This window comes from Rutilus rutilus (assembly GCF_951802725.1).
Source record: "Rutilus rutilus genome assembly, chromosome: 25".
NCBI lineage: Eukaryota > Metazoa > Chordata > Actinopteri > Cypriniformes > Leuciscidae > Rutilus > Rutilus rutilus.
Window position 1 is genome coordinate 27,038,138 of NC_140229.1, and position 24,238 is coordinate 27,062,375.

Here is a 24,238-nt window from a genome sequence, read left to right on the forward strand (position 1 = left end):
CCATCTGTTCCTCCATCCATCCGTTCCTCCATCCACCCTTCCATCTGTTCCTCCATCCATCCATCCATCCGTCTGTCCGTCCATCCATCCATCTGTTCCTCCATCTGTCCGTCCATCCATCAGTCCATCCGTCCATCCATCCGTCCATCCATCCATCGTCCATCCATCCATCCATCCGTTCCTCCATCCATCCGTTCCTCCATCCATCCGTCTGTCCGTCCATCCATCCATCTGTTCCTCCATCCATCCGTTCCTCCATCCACCCGTCTTTCCGTCCATCCATCCATCTGTTCCTCCATCCATCCATCTACCCTTCCATCCATCCATCCGTTCACCCTTCCATCCGTCCATCCATCCGTCCATCCATCCGTCCATCCATCCATCCATCCATCCATCTGTTCCTCCATCCATCCATCTACCCTTCCATCCATCCATCTGTTCCTCCATCCATCCGTTCCTCCATCCACCCGTCTTTCCGTCCATCCATCCATCTGTTCCTCCATCCATCCATCTACCCTTCCATCCATCCATCCGTTCACCCTTCCATCCGTCCATCCATCCATCTTTATTGTGATCATGGTCTGTCAGTAACACAGTGCCTGAGCTGTAGTGCAGAGGACATCATCTGTTCTGCAGAATACTGTAGGGCTGAAATAAAGTTGCTCAGCACATTAAACAGAGGAAACCATCATTCACACATATATTATCCCCCATAACATGCCTGGATGTTTCTATAGAAAGAATGATGCCAAGACATGTTTGCCTACAGTGCATTTGTGTTGTAAGCATCACTCCAGAACTGACATCGCTACCTGCTGTTCATGATCTGCACAAGCTGAGCGACCGGTGTTTAATCACACTGATGATCTGCTCCAGATCTACATTGAGTCATTTTTCCCCATTATCCATTTGTCCAGTAGTATTTTCTGTTAATTGGTCACTGCAGACACCATCCATCATGGCTCGGATACTGTAGTCCAACTTATTTACATAGAAAGTAAACTACAGTCAGTAGTGATGAACACTGAGGGGAAATATCTGAAAGAGAATCGTAAACGGGGCGGATGGAAGTTCAGCTTCTTGTAGTTTTCACAAAGTTTTCACACAAATTGAGTTATTCCTCCAAAGTGTCCATTGTAGCAACCTTGTAAACATGACTGTCAGCCAATCGGATTAGAGCTTTTGCCGTTTTTTTTACGTCTGAAACTTAAATGATCAAACCTGCCTGCTCATAATTTGTTTTATTCCAGCCAGTCATGGTGTGTTTACAGAGCATTAGTATGCGCTTTGAACGCTTTGAATTATAGATTCAGATGAAATCAAACTGAGGTGATGGATTTCTCACAGTAGATCTGTGAATTACTGCCTAGAGCAAGGCATGTTTGGAAGAATCTGCCTCATTATTCCAGAGCTGTTTTTAATATTATTATCATAAACCACCTCAAGACACCCAGAGTTGTGCGTGAAAGTCTTATTGCGTTCAAAAGTAGAATCTTATTTGGCCGTTTCTCCAATAAACTGCATTATTACCATGCGTAGTGTGTGCATGCCTCAGGGCAGCGCTGCGCTGTCGTCTGGCCCGTGGTCATGTGAGCGAGAGCTGGTCTGCAGCCAGTGCTGGTGTCTTCTGCTGAACATCTTTGAGCAGGACCAGGATGGCCTGTGTTCTCGGACTCTGTTGGGCTGCTCGCATCGGCTGTGTGAAATGTAAATGAATCGATCTCAACATTGGCTCACTTCAGAATGGGAGGAGCACCTCCTCTCCCCTTCTCTCTCTCTCTCTCTCTCTCTCTCTGTGTCTCTCTCACTCTACCAGTCACTGACGTGTTGCTTCAGGGAAACTATCGCTCTGTATCCACACACTCCAGCGAGCGATGCGGGAGAAAGCAGCTTCGCTCGAGTCTTGAAGGCAGGGACGTGTGTGTTGCTCGTCTGTTGGTTTCACTCTTCTCCACTCCGCTGCCTCCTCACACGCTCGATCTCCTCTCTCGCTCCGCTCCGTGCGTGTGTGTGTGTGTGTGTGTGTGAGAGGGCTCTAAGCACCGGAGATGATCGGGGTGAACAGTGTTCAGGGCACGGGGAAGGTCCGCATGCGGCCCGGCGGGTCCGTGAAGTACGGCAGGGAGGAGTCGCTCAGGCGTCAGCCCCAGCACCGCTCCAAGTCCCTCAAAGTGTCTAATTCTGCCGAATTCAACACCGGACTGCCCAAGAAGGAGAAGGTAACCAGCCTGACATTTGCTGTGGTGTTTGTGTGCCTGGAATGGAGATGATTTCTTGGGCATTGTGATGCATATTAACATAATCTCTGTGGTTATTGGTGTTTTTGTGATCAGTGACATGCAGCTGTTCTCCTGCACGCGCACTAACGCTCTTCAGATAGCGCTGTTGTGAGTGCAGCTCTGGTGGTGTAGTTCAGTGTGGTGTGATCACGTCTGCAGCACTGGACACACTCAACAAAACACTGCATTTCCCTCTGGATGAGACGTGTCTGTGTTCTTACACTGGATTTATGTCTGTACCTGAAGCCAACGTGATAGATGGCTCTCTTGCTGTTATTGAATGACATGCATGCTGTTGTTAACATCTGTTATTGTGACGGCATTAACGTGTCACCTTGACCCGGGTTAACAGTGTCTCTGCTTTATTGGTCACTGTGTTTGATTTATGATTCGCAGATATGGTTCATGCCAGCGTAACCCGCTCCCTCTTTCACACCCGTGTGTTTTCTGTTCGGTCGGATGTGTGTGATGTGTGTGTCGTCCTGCGGGCGGCATCCCGCTGCCACTGACACACAGCTCATGTGAGAGGAACATGGCTTTGTGTTTGTACACACATGAACATTGACACTTCTCACTTTGGGTAAACTAACATGGGAAAATGACTACTCACGCATACAGTAAACGGCTGTGGTTATTGTTTGTGCATTGGCTGCAATTCCTTTAAAGAAAACTGATGATTTAGCTGGATTTAGAGGCTTAAGTGATGTGAGTTGGAGCATATTGGAGTTTATGGGTATATTTGATACCATTTTTTACTGTATAGCTTTTGTTAAATAATCACTGGTTCAGATTTGTTTGAGTATATGTATATATACACACACACACACACAAATTGTAATATTATAATATTATTAATTATACCGTATTTAAGATTTTATAATTGTTTAATTGTATTTAGAATAGATTTTCTATAATTTTTAGCATTTTCCTCCTTTAGACGTATAGTACAGTATAGAGTTGGCAGGAAGCAATGTGGGAGACAGCGAGAGGCGATGAGATCGGAAACCACCGTGAGCCGAGCATCAGCTGTATGTTGAAGCGACGCCCACACGGCTATTGACTCCGACAGATTTTTTTGAAACATGGTATTACTATTTTTTACATGCATCAGGATAATGCATGCAAAATAAGCAGAGAATCGAAAATAGCCTTACCTTGTGGTAAATAATAAACTGAACAACAGGAGAACTGGATATTAAGAGATAAAAACCACTTGGGCGCTCTTGCCGCGTCCACAGACTGACACATTTTTTCTGTAATTTTAAGATGAAGGCTTAAAATTATACGTCACTAGTGCCGTGACAGAAAGACAAAATTATATTTTCAAACGGGTTTCAATTCCTTCAGTACACTTAGTCATTCAAACTCAAGCTATTGGTTTGGTCTCAAACAATCATGTCAGTGTTTTGGAAACACCACATTGTTTACACTCTTCCGGAAATCTACTTAGTTTTATTATTTTAAAATGTAATATTAAATATAGTTGACACACTTTTCTCATTTTGCTAATTTTCTTACCTAAAGTGCCTTACAGTACAATATGCATTATCCTTTGCAACTTAAAACCTTCCAGTTACCAGACTAGATTATTAACCACTAAGCCACATCACCCCCTATTGCAGCATGGGTAAAGCCGGGTTCACACTGGACGATTTTGCCCATGATTTGGCCGTCTGAGACTAATTTTGTGAATCCTGAAAGATTCCTCAGATGCTTGGCCAAAATCTGATCCTAGACCAAAATCATTTTGACATGTTCACCGACAGCCGATTAATGACCATTGTGATCAAATCTGCCCTCTGATGAAGTTCTGCCTGTGTCTGAAGGTTTGAGGCTCAGTCCTGCCGTGTGACTTCTCCTGCGCCAGCCGTCAACTCAGAGACCAATAGGAGCGCAGAATCCGATGACGCAATTAGTGACACAACAGCAAACCAACACTCGCTGGAGACTGGTTTTGTTTGCTGGCCACCAGTTCTGTCCCGCATGTCAACACTGAATGTGTCGAGTATTCATGTGTGCGTCAGCAAAAACTAATAAACTATTGAGCACACTCCATTTAGAAAGGGAAATATTAATATTAAATAATTTAATTAAATCAATGGCTGTAGTGTAGCTTCAAGTATTTGTCAGTGAAAAGCTGCCTCAGATTTTTCGTGTAATTATTCAAGTCAACAGGCATAAAGAACAAAGATATCACCTCTAGCAGTGAGTGTTCTCTGTATTATTGTTTGATTAATGTTAGATATATCTAATGCAAAGATTGAATATTCTGACTAGTGCTAGGCAACGATTAATCATGTTTGTACAGTGTATAATTATTTTGCATACACACATATGCATGTATATATTTAAGAAATATTTGCATGTATACTGTATATATTTTTTTTTCCATAATTTATATTATATATAAATATTTTATATATAAATAACAAATTTTTCTTAAATATATACATGCATATGTGTGTATTTACAGTATATATACAAAATAATTACACACAGTACACACACATATATTATGTAAACACAAACTTTTATTTTGTATGCGATTAATCATTGCCCAGCCCTAATTGTGACACATTGCATGATCTACAACACTGAACTGGTTTGACTTTGAAACCTCGCCACGACAGGCATTTTGAGCAAGTGCATTTGATCATTCACATCAGTGTTCACCGATCTCGTGTGCACTTACACATACATGCGCACAGAAAGCACAGACTGGTTTCATGACTTCTTCTTTTTTTTTTTTTTTGCACCAGTACTTCCCAGTACTACAAGACCACAGCCATACGGTCATGACCCATCATGTGTGGTCTAGCAGCTTCACGTAACCTCAGCTGACGCGTGTTCAGTGTTATGAGAGTCTTCTCAGGGTCGCATCAGTGTTACGGTGAGGTTACTTCATGTGAAATGTGTATCAGATGACAGTCTATTGTATCTGGCATGCTCATGAATGTAGCGACGCTAGTCATTTGAGACCTGCACGGATGTGTGGCGTGGTTCTGAGCGTGTGCATGTGGTCTGTGTCCTAATATTCATGCTAACAAATGAGATGTCTGCAGCATTTTGAGGTTTAGCTTGACCTTTTCGCTCGTACTTCACGCAGGAGTCTGGGTGTGCATTTGCATAAATACTGCAAATGAATTGTGTGACATTTTCACAATGAATTTCACTGATGGCATTGCATGAGAAAGATCCATTAGTGTCCAGAGGAGACAGTGTTTCATTATAACCGATTCTACAGTGGCTGACTTCATAATAACTCAGTGAGATGGTATATTAAATTAAAGACCACAAGACGCATCGTTCTGGTACGTTTTACACAGCCATGATGTTACAGTTACACCGATCACACATAACATGGGACAGATCTCACATGTTAAGAACAGTTATTTCAGGAGGCTAAATGAGTATCTTCTACTTCAGGTGAATATGAATTCTATTAAAACTGAATGCTAAGCCTTTTTCTTTTTCTGTTTTTTTCCATGCAGGTGTTGTATAACTCCATCAAGAATGAAAAGCTGGAATGGGCCGTGTAAGTACTTCCACATTCACCACCACCATTCATGTCTGTTAAAGCAGAAATAAAAAGAGTTGACAGACAATTGTGGAGAAAAAGCAATGAATTGTGCTTTATAAGATCTGGAAATGTGCAGGCTGGATTCAAGCTGGCATTCCCTTGAGCACATGCAATATTCACTAGCCCGCAGACCCTACGCCACCACCTTTCTAAAGCCTCCAGTCCTTACAAGGGGTGAAAGAAATGACTGGTTTTATTTTTATCTTCGTCGTCGCTGGCTCTGGTGCCCGTAACTCACCAATACACATCAAATACATGCTCCAATTAAGGCCCAAAACGTGTGTGATGGTGTGCTTTTCAGTCAAATGATTAGATTGGTGGCATGTGAGACATGAGCTGTAATTATGATCTTGAAAACATGACATTAGACTGTCAGTGTTCCTCACTGATAACAGTCATAGAGCGAGACATCGTCCCATTGTGCCAGATTACAGCCAGCCCTCGCCAACTCTCTGCTCCAACCTAGGGGTGTGCGATATTGACAAAACATGATCTCTCTCGATATTTTCTGGGATTTTATCAGTAATGATAATTAGACGATATTTTGCTGAGTGTGTTTATTGTGCTGGTACCTTGGCAGGTTTAGGACTGCCATGGACTGTTGACTCTTAAAGTTTTTAAAGAAATTATTTTTTCCAATATGTTTTAATTGTTACTTTTTATGGGCATTTTTACTTTTATAAATCTATTTTTTAAACCTAATTATGTGCATGCATCATCATTTGTGTAAATTTCATCAATTAAATTGAATTCAATTATAATAATAAGACACAATAGGGCTGTTACCAATCAAATTAAGTATGAACAAAATGCATCTTTGCAGTGCAGAGGAAACACAGAGGCTGCATTTGAAGTGGCATTTAGATGCATTTACACTGTTCAGCTCAGAGGTCACATGAATTACCTGCAGTTACAAATGCAGAAATAATGTTTTGATGTTTTAAACATAAAACGTTGAATATTGATATTTTTAATCATGTTAGATATTATATAATTAGATATTTATAATTATTTACAACATGAAAAGATACTTTAAATGTGAAATAAATTATTACCAGTAGGTGGCAGCAGGTCACTGTTAATGAGTTAGTCATTGAGATTCATTCAAACAGCTGATTCATTCAGGAACGAAGCATGTGACTGTCTTAATCAATCTTAGTCATTGATTCAACTAAAGGAAGGAAACACCGTTGTGTGTTGCTCTGAGATGCAATTACAGTGCTGTGTCTTTGTTTTGGGCAATTTGCGTTGGCAAAATAGAGCAAAAACAGGCAATATGGTGTCTAAAATGTAAGTCACTTAATATTAACTTCGTTTATTAAAATTGTATAAAATCGTGTAATATTTATTAACTATATTAAATGATATAAATAAATGCTGTAAATGCGCACCCGCAAAGTAATACGCCCTAAGAAACCATTGTACCAAGAAAACAAAGCAATACACATTAAAACATGCACTGTTTTGAACGTATAAACACAAAATAAGAACACTAAACATACATATAAAAAAATCTGCGGTAATCAACATTATGCCGTGATTTAGTATTGAAGCAGTGTTTTCTACAAAGCAGTTTTTATCAGAATGGTTGCCAAACAACACACCGACCACAGTGGTGCAGTAATACTGAATTAATGAGGTCACTGGTGTGTGTTTATAGAGTATTTTACAACAGCTGCAAACGTCGCATCAAATATTTTGCAAAGAGGGAATTTGGTTAAAAATGGATTTCATAGATGTAGAAAAATAAATAAAAAATCTGTTTCTGTTTCAATAACTGAAGTCTGACAAGGATGACAGAATTGTAATGTTGGGTGAACTATCCCTTTCTATTGGTTGAAGATTAAAAAATGTAACCGCTGTAGAGATTTTGAAATTGGGCACATAGACTGTAAAGGGTCTGAACATTTCTCATTTTGTTTAACCCTTGAACTTACACTTTTGAAACTTGTTTGGTCCGCATTCAGTTTTTACTGGGATTCTTTGGAACTTTCCAATTAAAAAAAAAAATCCCACCAATTTTGTTCATTGTGCAAATTTGTCTCAAAGGTTCTTTAACGCAAACCTCACAAAAGTTACAGTTTATATTTAATTTTTTCTAAATTGTTGCTCAGCAATGCCCTCTTGAACAGGAGGTGAGGCATATTAAAATGGTACTTGGTAAATGTTATTGCCATCTTACCCTGAATGTACCTGAAGAATCATGGGACAACACCACCCTCTGCCCCAGAAATCGTAGTAAAGATGGTTAACACATGAGTAATTACAGTAGGCATGTCAAGTTGTGAGAGTGGTCTCTTTAGATTTCAATGGCCAAAGTTAATTCACTAATAAAGTCGACCGTGAAGACAAGTGCTGCTATGTCTTAGCAATGCTTTTACATAATAAGGTGACCTTGGGACAATGCCATGAGGGCCCATAGTTTCACCACAATAGTGCCTTCTGCTGTAGATTTTTCTCTTCTTTCGCACCTGACTTAAATTCACATCTGACAAGGCAAGTGTAGCTATTCTGACCGCATAAAATGCCTAAGAATTATAGTTACCGGACTGCAATCTAACCCCACCTAAGAGGCTCACACTGAGTCGAACGACGTCTCGTTCCTTTTTGAACACTATCACTTGGGAGTAAGATCTCTAGTGTTCCCCTAACCTGCCCCGCAGCATTAACCAGACCATGCCTTCGAATATGCTTTACACCCGGAGGACCTCAGACCAATTTCAGAGAGAATCCCACCAGCAAAAAAAATACAACAGTTTTTATAGAATACTGTATATCCCACGGCAAAGGTGACATGATTCATTACATCATTTTCCTACAAAGTGATTGGTTCTTATTCAGCAAACCCTTCTGTTACTAGGTAGAAGCTTTTTTATTCAAATTTAGATATCTGTCTAGTTTCATTTCACCTTTTGTTATATTCGGACATGATTCAATCACACTGACTGACTTTGACCAAAGTGTTTGGAAACATTTCAGGTTTCAAAAGCATATAATTGTTAATCCTGCAATAAAAATAAATGTTAGTTATGATTAAATAAATCCATCACACTTCTTAGAACCGGCAGACAGTGTTGGTAACATAACAAGTAACACAAGTTATGTAATCAGATTACTTTTTTCAACTAGTTAAGTAACACATTACTTTTAAAATTTACAAAAAAAATCTGTTATGCATACAAGTAAGACAAGTGACTTTGGTTTCCCATGTATTGACCGACAGCTCTCTTGTCCCCATGTTGAGAGAATCGTAAGTGCAGAGTCGTGTGTGTGAAAACATGAGTATTGTGGTTCTAGACTAAATGTGAACATCATTTTACTCATCTCACTTGCACAAAAACACATTCAGTGTTCCTCAAAATGAATAAAAACGTGAAAAGCAAACTCTAATTATTACGCAAACCTGCAATAATTAAATGTGTTAAATTACACAAATATACTTTGAATTTAATCTCACTTTATTAACCAATGTCTTCGCTGCTGACCTTCAATGATCCAATGCAGCCATATCAATAAGCAAAAATGACTTTGTTTTTATTGCTGAAGTAAGAGTGTTGAACCAGAGAATGTCTAATATGGCGAGAAGTTTCACTCTCACTACACTTCCGGCTTCTGAACTGGTTGCAGTTCCACTCTGATTCCATATGAGGGCGCTCACAGGACGAGTGCAGTATGAATGGAGGTCAATGGCGGTATACCCCTCAAAATCCACTTTTCTCAGGATATAATTTTTTGTCTAGTAATTTGAATGTTGTATTCGAAAGGAGATGCAAAGAAATTACACATTGCTGGGTGTTAGATTTTTTAGAGTCACTTATTTGCTTTAAAAAAGTCTTTCAAAATGTCAATGACGTCAGAATGCTGACGTCATTAGCAGAATGCTAGCGTGTTATGGGCAACAACAACTCAACCTGTAAGAAATCAAAACGACATAAGTACTCGTTCATTCAACTTTCGACCTAAAACCCATGTTGAACTTGCAAAATCTACAATCACATCTCAGATTTCTCAACGGCAATCGGGTGAAAGAGACTAATTTAGCCGTCTAGCCCCATTGACTCCCATTCATTTTGCACTCATGGCGAGCGGCCCCAGTGGAACTCTGGTGGTACTACAACCAAAATTCGGTACAATAGGGCTTAATAGGGAGTGGACAGGCTCTCCGTAGACGGGCTCTGGTTGAACTTTCTTCTCCTGCATCCTATTCTTCTGTGACCCAGAACTGCAGCAGCTGAAGGGTTTGTTTGAGCGGCGCCCTCTACTGTACAGACGTGAACTCACATTTCCTTCAGCCTGAGGCTATTCATTTCACTTTAGGTGTGAAAGGGCTGTTACATTTACCAAAAATGTACCGTGTGTGTGTGTGTGTGTGTGTGTGTGTGTGTGTGTGTGTGTGTGTGTGTGTGTGTGTTATTAAAAAGAAATCAAGCAAGCCCAGTCCAGGAGAGAAAAAGTGACGCTAAAGTAACGTAATGCAATACTTTCCATAAAAAGTAACTAACATAATTAGTTACCTTTTTAGCGAGTAACGCAATATTAAAAAGCATTACTTCTAAAAAATAACGTTCCCCAACGTTGCCAGCAGAACACCAGAAAATACCATAACGGACTTATTACTTAACCTCTCAGTCAGAGCACTGTGGTGAAAGTATGCGCACTCTCCGTGTGACCTCATCAGCAGGGTCCGTCCACACTGTCGAGAGCAGACCCAAACAGGGGCACATATCAGTCCCTCACCCACAATCTGATGGAGACGTCTTTATATCTGTCTTTATATAACTGTCGTGTGCAGCCCAACTTTTGTGTCCAGAGAACAACAGCACATGTGCAAGTGACTTGAGTGCTTGAAAACAGAGTCCACTGGAACGGCTCTTTCCACGCTCCCGGCCAACGGAGTACACTTTGAAAGGCTTGCGTGCTAAACTGTGCGAGAGACGGAGCGTAACGCAGAATATGAAGTATACCCTGGCCTTCAGGATGACTTTAAGGGATGGAACAGACCCAAACAGGGGCACATATCAGTCCCTCACCCACAATCTGATGGAGACGTCTCTATATCTCATTCAGCTGGATCTGTAAGGGCTACAAAGGGGCCGAGAGCAACACAGTCACAAACCCATAATTCCTAGCGACTCCCCTGCTGCCAACAAACAAATACGGCTTGTTGTCTTTGTTTACAAATCTTATGAGTTTTGAGAATATATTTTAACATCTAAAGTCATTTCAGTACGTTTTCAGATATTTCATTTTGTCTTGGGGTAAAATGGACACAAATCCATCTTTCATTTCTTTGGTGTTGAAGTCAAGTCATCTTCATTTATATAGCGCTTTTAACAATGTAGATTGTTCCAAAGCAGCTTTACATTGAGAATGGGAAATTTAAAGTAAAGTGTTTTGGCTTTACAGCAGCTCTAGAATAAAGTTATTGTCCAGCTAAAGTTAGTTTGATTGATTCACTTCCGTCGCAACGATCATTAGTTATTAACTTAGGGGCCGCTAACATGACACCGTTTTAACAGGAAACTCTTAAGTTCTTTCTGCGCAAACTTCAAAAACACGAACCAGTCAGAACGCAGATGGCGTGCACATGCGTATTAAGAGTTCAGTCTATAGGTATGTGCGTTTGAATATGTGTGTGCAGGCGTGTAGTCCTTCCCTACAAATCAACCCTCAACATACTTGTCTGTCCTTAAAATTTATAATACAGAATTTTATCGCTTCCGCGTAGCCACACGAACCGGAATTATCCCGACAACGCTTTATCTGTACAGAGGTAAAGGGAGGGGAAGGAGGCCTTCACAGGGGAGAGACTAGTTGACACTTCAGGACTGCGTTGTCGTCGTGTCCAGGCGCAGGTCCTTCATCAGATCTGGATACGGCCTGGATCCGGCTGACTGCGGTAAACCTCGGGATAAACAGAGAGACTAATATTAGCGTAGACGCTATTCTTCTTATGATGTAACAAGTACATCAGGATTTATGGGAAGTGTTCCCGATTCCGGCTGACCTAATCTATGCAGCCTAACATTGAATTATAGAAGTCTATAATGTGTTATGTGTATGCTAGGCCAAAGAGATGTGTTTTGAGTCTAGCTTTGAACTGACAGAGTGTGTCTGCTTCCCGGACAATGTTAGGAAGACTGTTCCAGAGTTTTGGTGCTAAATAGGAGAAGGATCTACCGCCAGCAGTCGATTTCAGCAGACGATTATCAACTGGCCGGAATTTTGAGATCGCAATAGACGTGAAGGACTATAATGTGTTAAGAGCTCGATCAAGTACAGCGGAGCTAAACCATTTAGTGCTTTGTAAGTAATCAGCAATATTTAAAAATTTATACGATGTTTAATAGGGAGCCAGTGCAGTGTTGAAAGAACTGGGCTAATATGGTCATACTTCCTGGTTACAATTATACATTCTTCAAATGTGAAATAGCCTTTGCCCTCCAAACAACTCTTTCTGATTGCTCTGCTATACAAGCAGCACTTATTTAGTCTAGCCCTGTCCAGTGTAAATCAGAGTGAAAGAGCCAGTGGAAACACATGCGACCTGTGAACTTTCGGTCAAGAGCTGTAAATAATCGACTCATTTAAAAATGTTTGCTGCTGTATTTTATATTGTATTAGAAAATCATAAACTAAAGCAAATGAAACCGCTATCTTCAGATGTATGAAATGTCAGTTCCAATTGGTATTTTAATAGATTGTCAACATTTCTCCTCTGGTGATGGTTTAATATGTAAAGTATTTCTTTGTGTATGTTGCGCAGACGTTTCCAGCCCTATTTCATTAGATGGTTTTATTTAAATGTGCAAAAGTGCGGCCGATTCACATAAAGTGCAGTTGTGTTATTAAAGTCTGTTCATTTGTCAGCTTGCTGAAATAATCTGCCTCCATCATCATATATCTGGGTTTATATAGTGTTTTCTACAGTACGTAGAGACTGAGCACCAAACAGAGAGATGGGGAATGAAAGGACCTGTAATGTGAAGTTGAAATGAGGGTGAAATGAATTGTTTTCTGATTTGAGGTATGTTGATGGTTTATTTTGCGAGCAGGTAAATCCCATCTGCCGGTTAATGGTGTGATTCAGCTCCAGTAAGTGCAGGAAAACTTCTAAAAGGGTTATTTATATACCGATGCCAAGGGACTGTGCTGTGAGTCCGTCTGCAGGCTGAGACTACACTGACTCGATGCCTAAGTCAGTATTTATTAACGTTTCTTTTTGTCAGCTTTTCTTTTGAAGAATATTCTGTGTACGTGAAGGGCATCTTTGAGCATTTACACTCCTCCTGACACTCGACTAATGTCACAGAGGAAGTAGTGGTCTCGAGCTTCAAACATATTATTGCAAGCCGAGGTAAATGGCTGCTATTGGGATTGTTAGTTTCCTAGCAACGTGACTGACAGAAGCTCAGACCTTCAGGACAGAGTCCGGCAGAGTGCTCACATTGAAGTCTTTGTCCCTTCATGCATCTCCTCAACCATTAATGTGTAGATGTGCGGTAGTGAAGTGTCTGTTTAGTGGCATGTGCCCAGTTACAGACCCTCTTCAAGTTGTGACCTCTGATGGTCATGCGGCGGTCACATGATTAAAGATGTCTGTCTTTAATCTTCTCCTCCTGCTGTGTGAAACAAAGAGGACACCAGATTTGCCACTGTTAGATTAAAACTTAATGCATATTTCACCCAAAAACCTTTAAACCGTTTTGCACCTACTGTGGAACACAAAGGAGAAGTTTTGAAGAACTGGTTGCAGTAAATGAATGGGCGTAGAAGCTTTCAAGCAGTGATCTCAAACTCAATTCCTGGAGGGCCACAGCTCTGCTCCAACCCTAATCAAACACACCTGATCCAGCTAATCAAGGTCTTCAGGATTACTAGAAACTTCCTTGCAGGTGTGAGTTGGAGCTGGTTGGAGCTAAACTGTGCAGAGCTGTGGCCCTCCAGGAATTGAGTTTGAGACCACTGCTTTCAAGCCTTGAAAAGGATCCAAAACACCTTAAAAGTAGTCTATACAAGCTTAAACTCAAGTCATTACATGCACTGCTGTTCAAAAGTCTCTTCTTCTCACCAAGGCTGCATATATTTGATACAAATACAGTAAATACTGAGAAATATTATGACAATTTAAAATGTTTTCTGTTTTCTATGTGAATATATATAGTAAAATGTAATTTATTCCTGTGATCAAAGCTGAATTTTCAGCATCATTACTCCAGTCTTTAGTGTCACATGATCCTTCAGGCAAGAAACATTTATGATTATTATCATATTTATCATTATTATATTATCAGGATTCTTTAATGAATGGAAAGTTCAAATGAACAGCATTTATTTGAAATGGAAATCCTTAAAATATATATATCTTACTAACCACAAACTTTTGAACGGTAGTATACATTCATCATGCATCAAAGGTTAATCGCAAAAACAAATTTATAGTGTTGAAGTTGGAAGTAACAATATAAATGACGTGCACAGGGGAATTCTCTTAGAATTAATATCTTTGCATTATCTATATGTGTTGTTTTGGGACTCAATTTACTATTTTGCAAATCATATAATCCCCCAAACTTGGCCAAAAAATGTACCAATATCTATAACATAATACATTATAATATAATATAATCTTTTTTATACAAAATTCAGTTTAGTGTGTTAATTGCAGCAGGCATATAGCCGACTTTTGTGAATAAGTTGCTATAAAAGAGCACATGAATTACATTTGCAAGAATGACAATGACTCAGGGTGTGTTGACACTGGGCAGGTTTGGTTGGATTAAAGCGAACTCTGGTGCGATTGCTCTGTTAGTGTGGTTCACTTGAATAAGTGTGAACCCTGGTGTACGCCAAACAAGCGAACCGAGACGCTGAAAAGATGGGTCTCGGTCCGCTTCCAAACTAACTCTGGTGCGGTTCGACTGAAATATGAACGCAACGCGGACCAAAGACACGTAAACGAACTAAAAACAGGACATGATGTCATGAGATACCACCCTAAAAAGGACACATCTGGTTCCTCTCGTCATAGTCACAGTTCGGTACGAGATCTCTGCTGGTCAAAACACCATCATATGTTCAGGCATATGCAGCGAGTGCATTTAGCCCAGAACACAGCATTGTTCTCAGTAAGTTCAGTCGCAAAATTTACTTCATAAAAGCGGACCAATCAGGCTGTGAACATATCCCTGAGCCTTTAGGTTCGGTGTTAAAAAGTCTAATGTGAACACTAAATAGACCAGCGCTGACATCCATACAGGAGTGAGCAGTCATGATGGAGTGACTGTGAAACACTAACGGCCATATGGGGAGCATTGCAGAAGTGAGCTCTGTAATAGCTGCATATAGTGCATTTATATCCATTTTGTGGAGAAACATCTATGTGACCTAGTATAAATTGGACTGTTCATACCAATCAGACGCATGAATTGTCTTTATTTGTTTTTTGCTGTCATTTAAATGCATGCAAAAGAGGCATTTAGATGCAGTCAACTGCTTTTTCCTGCAAATGACAGATGAGTCAGTGTGTTTCTGTGGGGATTCCTGCAGTGATGTTAAATAACTGCAGACTCTCCCACACATCAGACACACATCAGTCTTTTACAGAAATGCACACAAGTTGTATTTCCACATGTACATTGTACAGAACCTGTTCAAACTCTCACTATAGATACTTTATAGATGGTCAGGGCTATGGAAGAGTTGTCATGCATTCATTGATGGGATGTGTGTGTGTGTTCTAGTGATGGAGATGAGCTGAAGAAGTCTCTGTCTGAGCTGGCCGATAAGAACCACCACTCTCACACGAAGAGCATCAGTCGCATCAGCAGCGGCAGTAACCCGTTCCTGGACATCGCACATGACCCCAACGCTGCCGTCTACAGAACCGGCTTCCTGACGCGCAAAATACACGCCGACATGGATGGGAAGAAAAGTAAGATTCAGTCCAGAGTTCTGAAGTTTGTGCTGTTCATTTCATTTGCAACATCTCAAATACAACAACTGTGTGTAAAGTGTATATGATCCATGCAGAATGATTTTGATACGGTAATACAGTAAAATACTCTGAAACTGTATTGTTTAACTTGATTTAAGACTTAAACACCATGATTTATTATTTTTAATTAAAGTTTAAAACACCGTGATAAAAAGCAGTTTAACTAAACATTTATTTAGCTAAAAAGCTGGGCAGGTCATTTGAATGACTTTGATATTGGAAGCATTTTTGATGCATTAATTCTTTGTGTAATTAAAAGCCTTTTTCATAAGCAGGTTATATTTATGACGCTTCACAAGTAAAGCTTCTGGGTAAGCAGGGGAAGAGCATTAAATAAACGCTGTGTGATGTGAACGAGGCTAAAGCAGGTGTGATTCAGTGCTTTGGCAAGCACACATGGTGAGATGGGATTTTGGCCGTAGGTTCTCATATATTATGCCCACTTATTTTTCCTTCCTAATGAGAATCTAGAGTCACTTGAAAACCTGCTGAGCTGTTCGTGTCTGTTTGAAGAGACGTACCGATTTCAGCTCGTCCAGCAAACGTGCGGGAAAACAATCTCAAATACGGACAGTTGATACGATCAGAAGGAACGTTTAAGATGATGCTTTCAAAAACTGTAAATATCTCTGGCTTTGTATAATATACACTACCGATCAAACTTCTGGGATCAGTAAAATGCGTTGTATTTGGCATGGACGCATTAAATAATCAAAAGTAACGGTAAAGACATTTATAACATTAATTATATAAAAGTTAGTCTTTTGAACTTTCTATTCATCAAAGAATAAATTCAGCAAAAAAAAATTTCAGCATTGATTATAATAATCAGAAATGTTTCTTGTGCAGCAAATTTTTAACAGGGTTAGATATAATAATATAGAGGTGTTTAAACATGTCTAACAGGGTCAGATATATAATAACATAGAGGTGTTTAAACATGTCTAACAGGGTCAGATATATAATAACATAGAGGTGTTTAAACATGTCTAAGAGGGTTAGATATATAATAATATAGAGGTGTTTAAACATGTCTAACAGGGTTAGATATATAATAATATAGAGGTGTTTAAACATGTCTAACAGGGTCAGATATATAATAACATAGAGGTGTTTAAACATGTCTAACAGGGTTAGATATATAATAATATAGAGGTGTTTAAACATGTCTAACAGGGTTAGATATATAATAATATAGAGGTGTTTAAACATGTCTAAGAGGGTTAGATATATAATAATATAGAGAAGGTGTTTAAACATGTCTAACAGGGTTAGATATATAATAATATAGAGGTGTTTAAACATGTCTAACAGGGTTAGATATATAATAATATAGAGGTGTTTAAACATGTCTAACAGGGTCAGATATATAATAACATAGAGGTGTTTAAACATGTCTAACAGGGTTAGATATATAATAATATAGAGGTGTTTAAACATGTCTAACAGGGTCAGATATATAATAACATAGAGGTGTTTAAACATGTCTAACAGGGTTAGATATATAATAATATAGAGGTGTTTAAACATGTCTAACAGGGTCAGATATATAATAACATAGAGGTGTTTAAACATGTCTAACAGGGTTAGATATATAATAATATAGAGGTGTTTAAACATGTCTAACAGGGTTAGATATATAATAATATAGAGGTGTTTAAACATGTCTAAGAGGGTTAGATATATAATAATATAGAGAAGGTGTTTAAACATGTCTAACAGGGTTAGATATATAATAATATAGAGGTGTTTAAACATGTCTAACAGGGTTAGATATATAATAACATAGAGGTGTTTAAACATGTCTAACAGGGTTAGATATATAATAATATAGAGGTGTTTAAACATGTCTAAGAGGGTTAGATATATAATAATATAGAGAAGGTGTTTAAACATGTCTAACAGGGTTAGATATATAATAATATAGAGAAGGTGTTTAAACATGTCTAACAGGGTTAGATATATAATAATATAGAGGTGTTTAAACATGTCTAAGAGGGTTAGATATATAATAATATAGAGGTGTTTAAACATGTCTAACAGGGTTAGATATATAATAATATAGAGGTGTTTAAACATGTCTAAGAGGGTTAGATATATAATAATATAGAGAAGGTGTTTAAACATGTCTAACAGGGTTAGATATATAATAATATAGAGGTGTTTAAACATGTCTAACAGGGTTAGATATATAATAACATAGAGGTGTTTAAACATGTCTAACAGGGTTAGATATATAATAATATAGAGGTGTTTAAACATGTCTAAGAGGGTTAGATATATAATAATATAGAGAAGGTGTTTAAACATGTCTAACAGGGTTAGATATATAATAATATAGAGAAGGTGTTTAAACATGTCTAACAGGGTTAGATATATAATAATATAGAGGTGTTTAAACATGTCTAAGAGGGTTAGATATATAATAATATAGAGAAGGTGTTTAAACATGTCTAACAGGGTTAGATATATAATATAGAGAAGGTGTTTAAACATGTCTAACAGGGTTAGATATATAATAATATAGAGGTGTTTAAACATGTCTAAGAGGGTTAGATATATAATAATATAGAGGTGTTTAAACATGTCTAAGAGGGTTAGATATATAATAATATAGAGTAAGTGTTTAAACATTCTAACAGGGTTAGATATATAATAATATAGAGAAGGTGTTTAAACATGTCTAAGAGGGTTAGATATATAATAATATAGAGAAGGTGTTTAAACATGTCTAAGAGGGTTAGATATATAATAATATAGAGGTGTTTAAACATGTCTAAGAGGGTTAGATATATAATAATATAGAGAAGGTGTTTAAACATGTCTAAGAGGGTTAGATATATAATAATATAGAGGTGTTTAAACATGTCTAAGAGGGTTAGATATATAATAATATAGAGAAGGTGTTTAAACATGTCTAAGAGGGTTAGATATATAATAATATAGAGAAGGTGTTTAAACATGTCTAACAGGGTCAGATATATAATAATATAGAGGTGTTTAAACATGTCTAACAGGGTCAGATATATAATAATATAGAGAAGGTGTTTAAACATTCTAACAGGGTTAGATATATAATAATATAGAGGTGTTTAAACATGTCTAAGAGGGTTAGATATATAATAATATAGAGGTGTTTAAACATGTCTAACAGGGTTAGATATATAATAATATAGAGGTGTTTAAACATGTCTAACAGGGTTAGATATATAATAATATAGAGGTGTTTAAACATGTCTAACAGGGTCAGATATATAATAATATAGAGAAGGTGTTTAAACATGTCTAAGAGGGTTAGATATATAATAATATAGAGAAGGTGTTTAAACATGTCTAACAGGGTTAGATATATAATAATATAGAGGTGTTTAAACATGTCTAACAGGGTTAGATATATAATAATATAGAGGTGTTTAAACATGTCTAAGAGGGTTAGATATATAATAATATAGAGGTGTTTAAACATGTCTAACAGGGTCAGATATATAATAATATAGAGGTGTTTAAACATGTCTAAGAGGGTTAGATATATAATAATATAGAGAAGGTGTTTAAACATGTCTAACAGGGTTAGATATATAATAATATAGAGGTGTTTAAACATGTCTAAGAGGGTTAGATATATAATAATATAGAGAAGGTGTTTAAACATGTCTAACAGGGTTAGATATATAATAATATAGAGGTGTTTAAACATGTCTAACAGGGTTAGATATATAATAATATAGAGGTGTTTAAACATGTCTAAGAGGGTTAGATATATAATAATATAGAGAAGGTGTTTAAACATGTCTAACAGGGTTAGATATATAATAATATAGAGGTGTTTAAACATGTCTAACAGGGTTAGATATATAATAATATAGAGGTGTTTAAACATGTCTAAGAGGGTTAGATATATAATAATATAGAGAAGGTGTTTAAACATGTCTAACAGGGTTAGATATATAATAATATAGAGGTGTTTAAACATGTCTAAGAGGGTTAGATATATAATAATATAGAGGTGTTTAAACATGTCTAACAGGGTCAGATATATAATAATATAGAGAAGGTGTTTAAACATGTCTAAGAGGGTTAGATATATAATAATATAGAGGTGTTTAAACATGTCTAAGAGTGTTAGATATATAATAATATAGAGAAGGTGTTTAAACATGTCTAACAGGGTCAGATATATAATAATATAGAGAAGGTGTTTAAACATGTCTAACAGGGTCAGATATATAATAATATAGAGAAGGTGTTTAAACATGTCTAACAGGGTCAGATATATAATAATATAGAGAAGGTGTTTAAACATGTCTAACAGGGTCAGATATATAATAATATAGAGAAGGTGTTTAAACATGTCTAACAGGGTTAGATATATAATAATATAGAGAAGGTGTTTAAACATGTCTAACAGGGTCAGATATATAATAATATAGAGGTGTTTAAACATGTCTAACAGGGTCAGATATATAATAATATAGAGAAGGTGTTTAAACATTCTAACAGGGTTAGATATATAATAATATAGAGGTGTTTAAACATGTCTAACAGGGTTAGATATATAATAATATAGAGGTGTTTAAACATGTCTAACAGGGTTAGATATATAATAATATAGAGGTGTTTAAACATGTCTAAGAGGGTTAGATATATAATAATATAGAGGTGTTTAAACATGTCTAAGAGGGTTAGATATATAATAATATAGAGGTCTTTAAACATGTCTAACAGGGTTAGATATATAATAATATAGAGGTGTTTAAACATGTCTAAGAGGGTTAGATATATAATAATATAGAGAAGGTGTTTAAACATGTCTAAGAGGGTTAGATATATAATAATATAGAGGTGTTTAAACATGTCTAACAGGGTTAGATATATAATAATATAGATGTGTTTAAACATGTCTAAGAGGGTTAGATATATAATAATATAGAGAAGGTGTTTAAACATGTCTAAGAGGGTTAGATATATAATAATATAGAGGTGTTTAAACATGTCTAACAGGGTTAGATATATAATAATATAGAGGTGTTTAAACATGTCTAACAGGGTTAGATATATAATAATATAGAGGTGTTTAAACATGTCTAACAGGGTAAGATATATAATAATATAGAGGTGTTTAAACATGTCTAACAGGGTTAGATATATAATAATATAGAGGTGTTTGAACATGTCTAACAGGGTTAGATATATAATAATATAGAGGTGTTTAAACATGTCTAACAGGGTTAGATATATAATAATATAGAGGTGTTTGAACATGTCTAACAGGGTTAGATATATAATAATATAGAGGTGTTTAAACATGTCTAAGAGGGTTAGATATATAATAATATAGAGTAGGTGTTTGAACATGCCTAACAGGGTTAGATTTATAATAATATAGAGTAGGTGTTTAAACATGTCTAAGAGGGTTAGATATATAATAATATAGAGTAGGTGTTTGAACATGCCTAACAGGGTTAGATATATAATAATATAGAGGTGTTTAAACATGTCTAACAGGGTTAGATATATAATAATATAGAGGTGTTTAAACATGTCTAACAGGGTTAGATATATAATAATATAGAGGTGTTTGAACATGTCTAACAGGGTTAGATATATAATAATATAGAGGTGTTTAAACATGTCTAACAGGGTTAGATATATAATAATATAGAGGTGTTTGAACATGTCTAACAGGGTTAGATATATAATAATATAGAGGTGTTTAAACATGTCTAAGAGGGTTAGATATATAATAATATAGAGTAGGTGTTTGAACATGCCTAACAGGGTTAGATATATAATAATATAGAGTAGGTGTTTAAACATGTCTAAGAGGGTTAGATATATAATAATATAGAGGTGTTTAAACATGTCTAACAGGGTCAGATATATAATAATATAGAGGTGTTTAAACATGTCTAAGAGGGTTAGATATATAATAATATAGAGTAGGTGTTTGAACATGCCTAACAGGGTTAGATATATAATAATATAGAGTAGGTGTTTAAACATGTCTAAGAGGGTTAGATATATAATAATATAGAGGTGTTTAAACATGTCTAACAGGGCTAAGAGGGTTAGATATATAATAATATAGAGGTGTTTAAACATGTCTAACAGGGTTAGATATATAATAATATAGAGGTGTTTAAACATGTCTAAGAGGGTTAGATATATAATAATATAGAGGTGTTTAAACATGTCTAACAGGGTTAGATATATAATAATATAGAGGTGTTTAAACATGTCTAAGAGGGTTAGATATATAATAATATAGAGTAGGTGTTTGAACATGCCTAACAGGGTTCGATATATAATAATATAGAGGTGTTTAAACATGTCTAAGAGGGTTAGATATATAATAATATAGAGGTGTTTAAACATGTCTAACAGGGTTAGATATATAATAATATAGAGGTGTTTAAACATGTCTAAGAGGGTTAGATATATAATAATATAGAGTAGGTGTTTGAACATGCCTAACAGGGTTAGATATATAATAATATAGTGTAGGTGTTTGAACATGTCTAAGAGGGTTAGATATATAATAATATAGTGTAGGTGTTTGAACATGTCTAACGGGGTAAACTGAGACCTGCACTGCTTTGTGATTTACCGCCCGGCTCTGGCAGAAGACACAAGTTTATTGGGCACGCCACGCTCCAGTGCCAGCCATGCCAGTGTGGCCTAATGAGCGCATTACAACCAGGATAAAAACAGCAGGGCTTTAGTGATCTGATGCATCACATGCTGAGAGCATTCAGGCCAGGGTCCCAGAGGTGCCATCATTGAGATGCGGCACACTTCTGAGAACCCTAAAGTGTTCGGATGCTTCCCAAAGCTCCTAAAGCACTGCCGTAAATAAAGCTGTTCTGCGGAGACACCATCACGGGAATCATTCGACAGAAAAAAGTAATGCCCTTCAGAGGGGGAACAGAGCGCTGAAGTGTCTCACTAAAAGGAAAATGCTCATCCTATGTTTGACCCTTTCTAACACAACAGTATGGAAAATACAGGACTAAAGGAACAGTAAAAAAAAAAAAAAAGTACTCACCCTCATGTCAGTCTGAATCCAATGTGAACACAGAGTGAATGAGAACAGATTCTGTTGAGATCCAAAAGCAGTCCATGTTACTTTTACTATGTTGTTACTGATTGTGATTAGTATGCAGAAGCATATTATCAGTGAATAGCATCTTAATTAGGGATGCACCGATATCAACATTTTGTGTGATGCCGATAACCCATAATTCTTAATATTAAAAGCCGATAACCGATATATTGGCTGATAAATCTAAATCCAAATTTTTATATAATTTTTGAGAGCCTGATTTACAAAAACAAAAGTCTCACCATTAAAATCCATGTCCCAAGCACACAATTATAAAGTTCTCATTCTAATTTTATGAAGTCGATATGACATACTTGCGCTGCACAGGTTGCACTGAACTGGATTTTCCTTTTTTGAAGGGATTCCAATCATATTTCAAGCAATTCAAAAACATGGAGAACAGTGCGCAAAGTGTCCCAGCTTGAAGAAAATAATCCATTATTTATCGACTTTAATATTTCTGCCTAATTTTCTTATCGGGCCGATAACGATAACATCAAAAATGATCATGTATCAGCCGATAACGGTATGGTGGCCGATATATCCTGCATCCCTAATCTTAAATTTGGGTTTGTTCCTCACACAAAGCATAGGACTTCAGAAGACTTGAAAAATAGTGCATGAGTCATATAGACTACAGTTATGGTGTTTTTATATCTTTTTATTTGATGTTTTTGGAGTTTAGCAGCCATTGTCACTGTGAACTGCCATTAAATATAAAAAGTCCTCACACCCCTGTTAAAACAGCCAGTTTGTGATTGTAAATCATCTGATCAATAAATCTGATCATTTCAGAACTTTCTGCATGTTTAATGTAAAAGTACAACCTATGCAATGCCACTGAAAACCAAAATGACACATTTTGCATGTCCTGTGCCCAGCCGTCTTCAGGTCTCCACAGGACTTCAGATCCGGACTGGCTCATTCCAAAACATTCATCTTTCTTTACTGAAGTCATTCTGCTGTTGATTTAGATGAGTGTTTTGGATCAGTCATGCTGAAAGGTGAAAGTTCTCTTCATTTTCAACTTTCCATCAGATGCCAGAAGGTTCTGTGCCAAACACTGACTGGTACTTGGAGCGAATCGGATTCCCTCCACCTCCACTGAAGCCCGGCTCCAGAAAAGCCTGATTCTGCACCATCATGCTTCACCATGGGCATGCTGTTCTTTTGTTTCTGCGCCATGCAGACTTTGTCCTAAAAGTTCAATCTTTCCACTTTCAATTTTTGTGTGTCAGAAAGGCTGGCATCTTGCCATTCTGCCCAATAACCCAGACAGA

The 24,238-nt window shown here is 37.2% G+C and overlaps 1 protein-coding gene across 6 annotated transcripts in view; it reads left to right on the forward strand.

The window, feature by feature from the left end:
• The window catches only part of psd3l (pleckstrin and Sec7 domain containing 3, like), a 126,458-nt gene that overhangs the window by 91,036 nt on the left and 11,184 nt on the right, over positions 1–24,238 (forward strand). For 5 of the 6 annotated variants that reach the window (XM_084401477.1, XM_084401478.1, XM_084401479.1 and 2 more), the window contains 2 exons: positions 5,771–5,814; positions 15,603–15,793. In XM_084401477.1, coding sequence (XP_084257603.1) covers positions 5,771–5,814; positions 15,603–15,793 — 235 coding nt within the window. Of the gene's footprint in view, positions 1–1,814; positions 2,220–5,770; positions 5,815–15,602; positions 15,794–24,238 lie in introns of those variants that run through there. The other variant, XM_084401482.1, reaches the window with a different exon arrangement.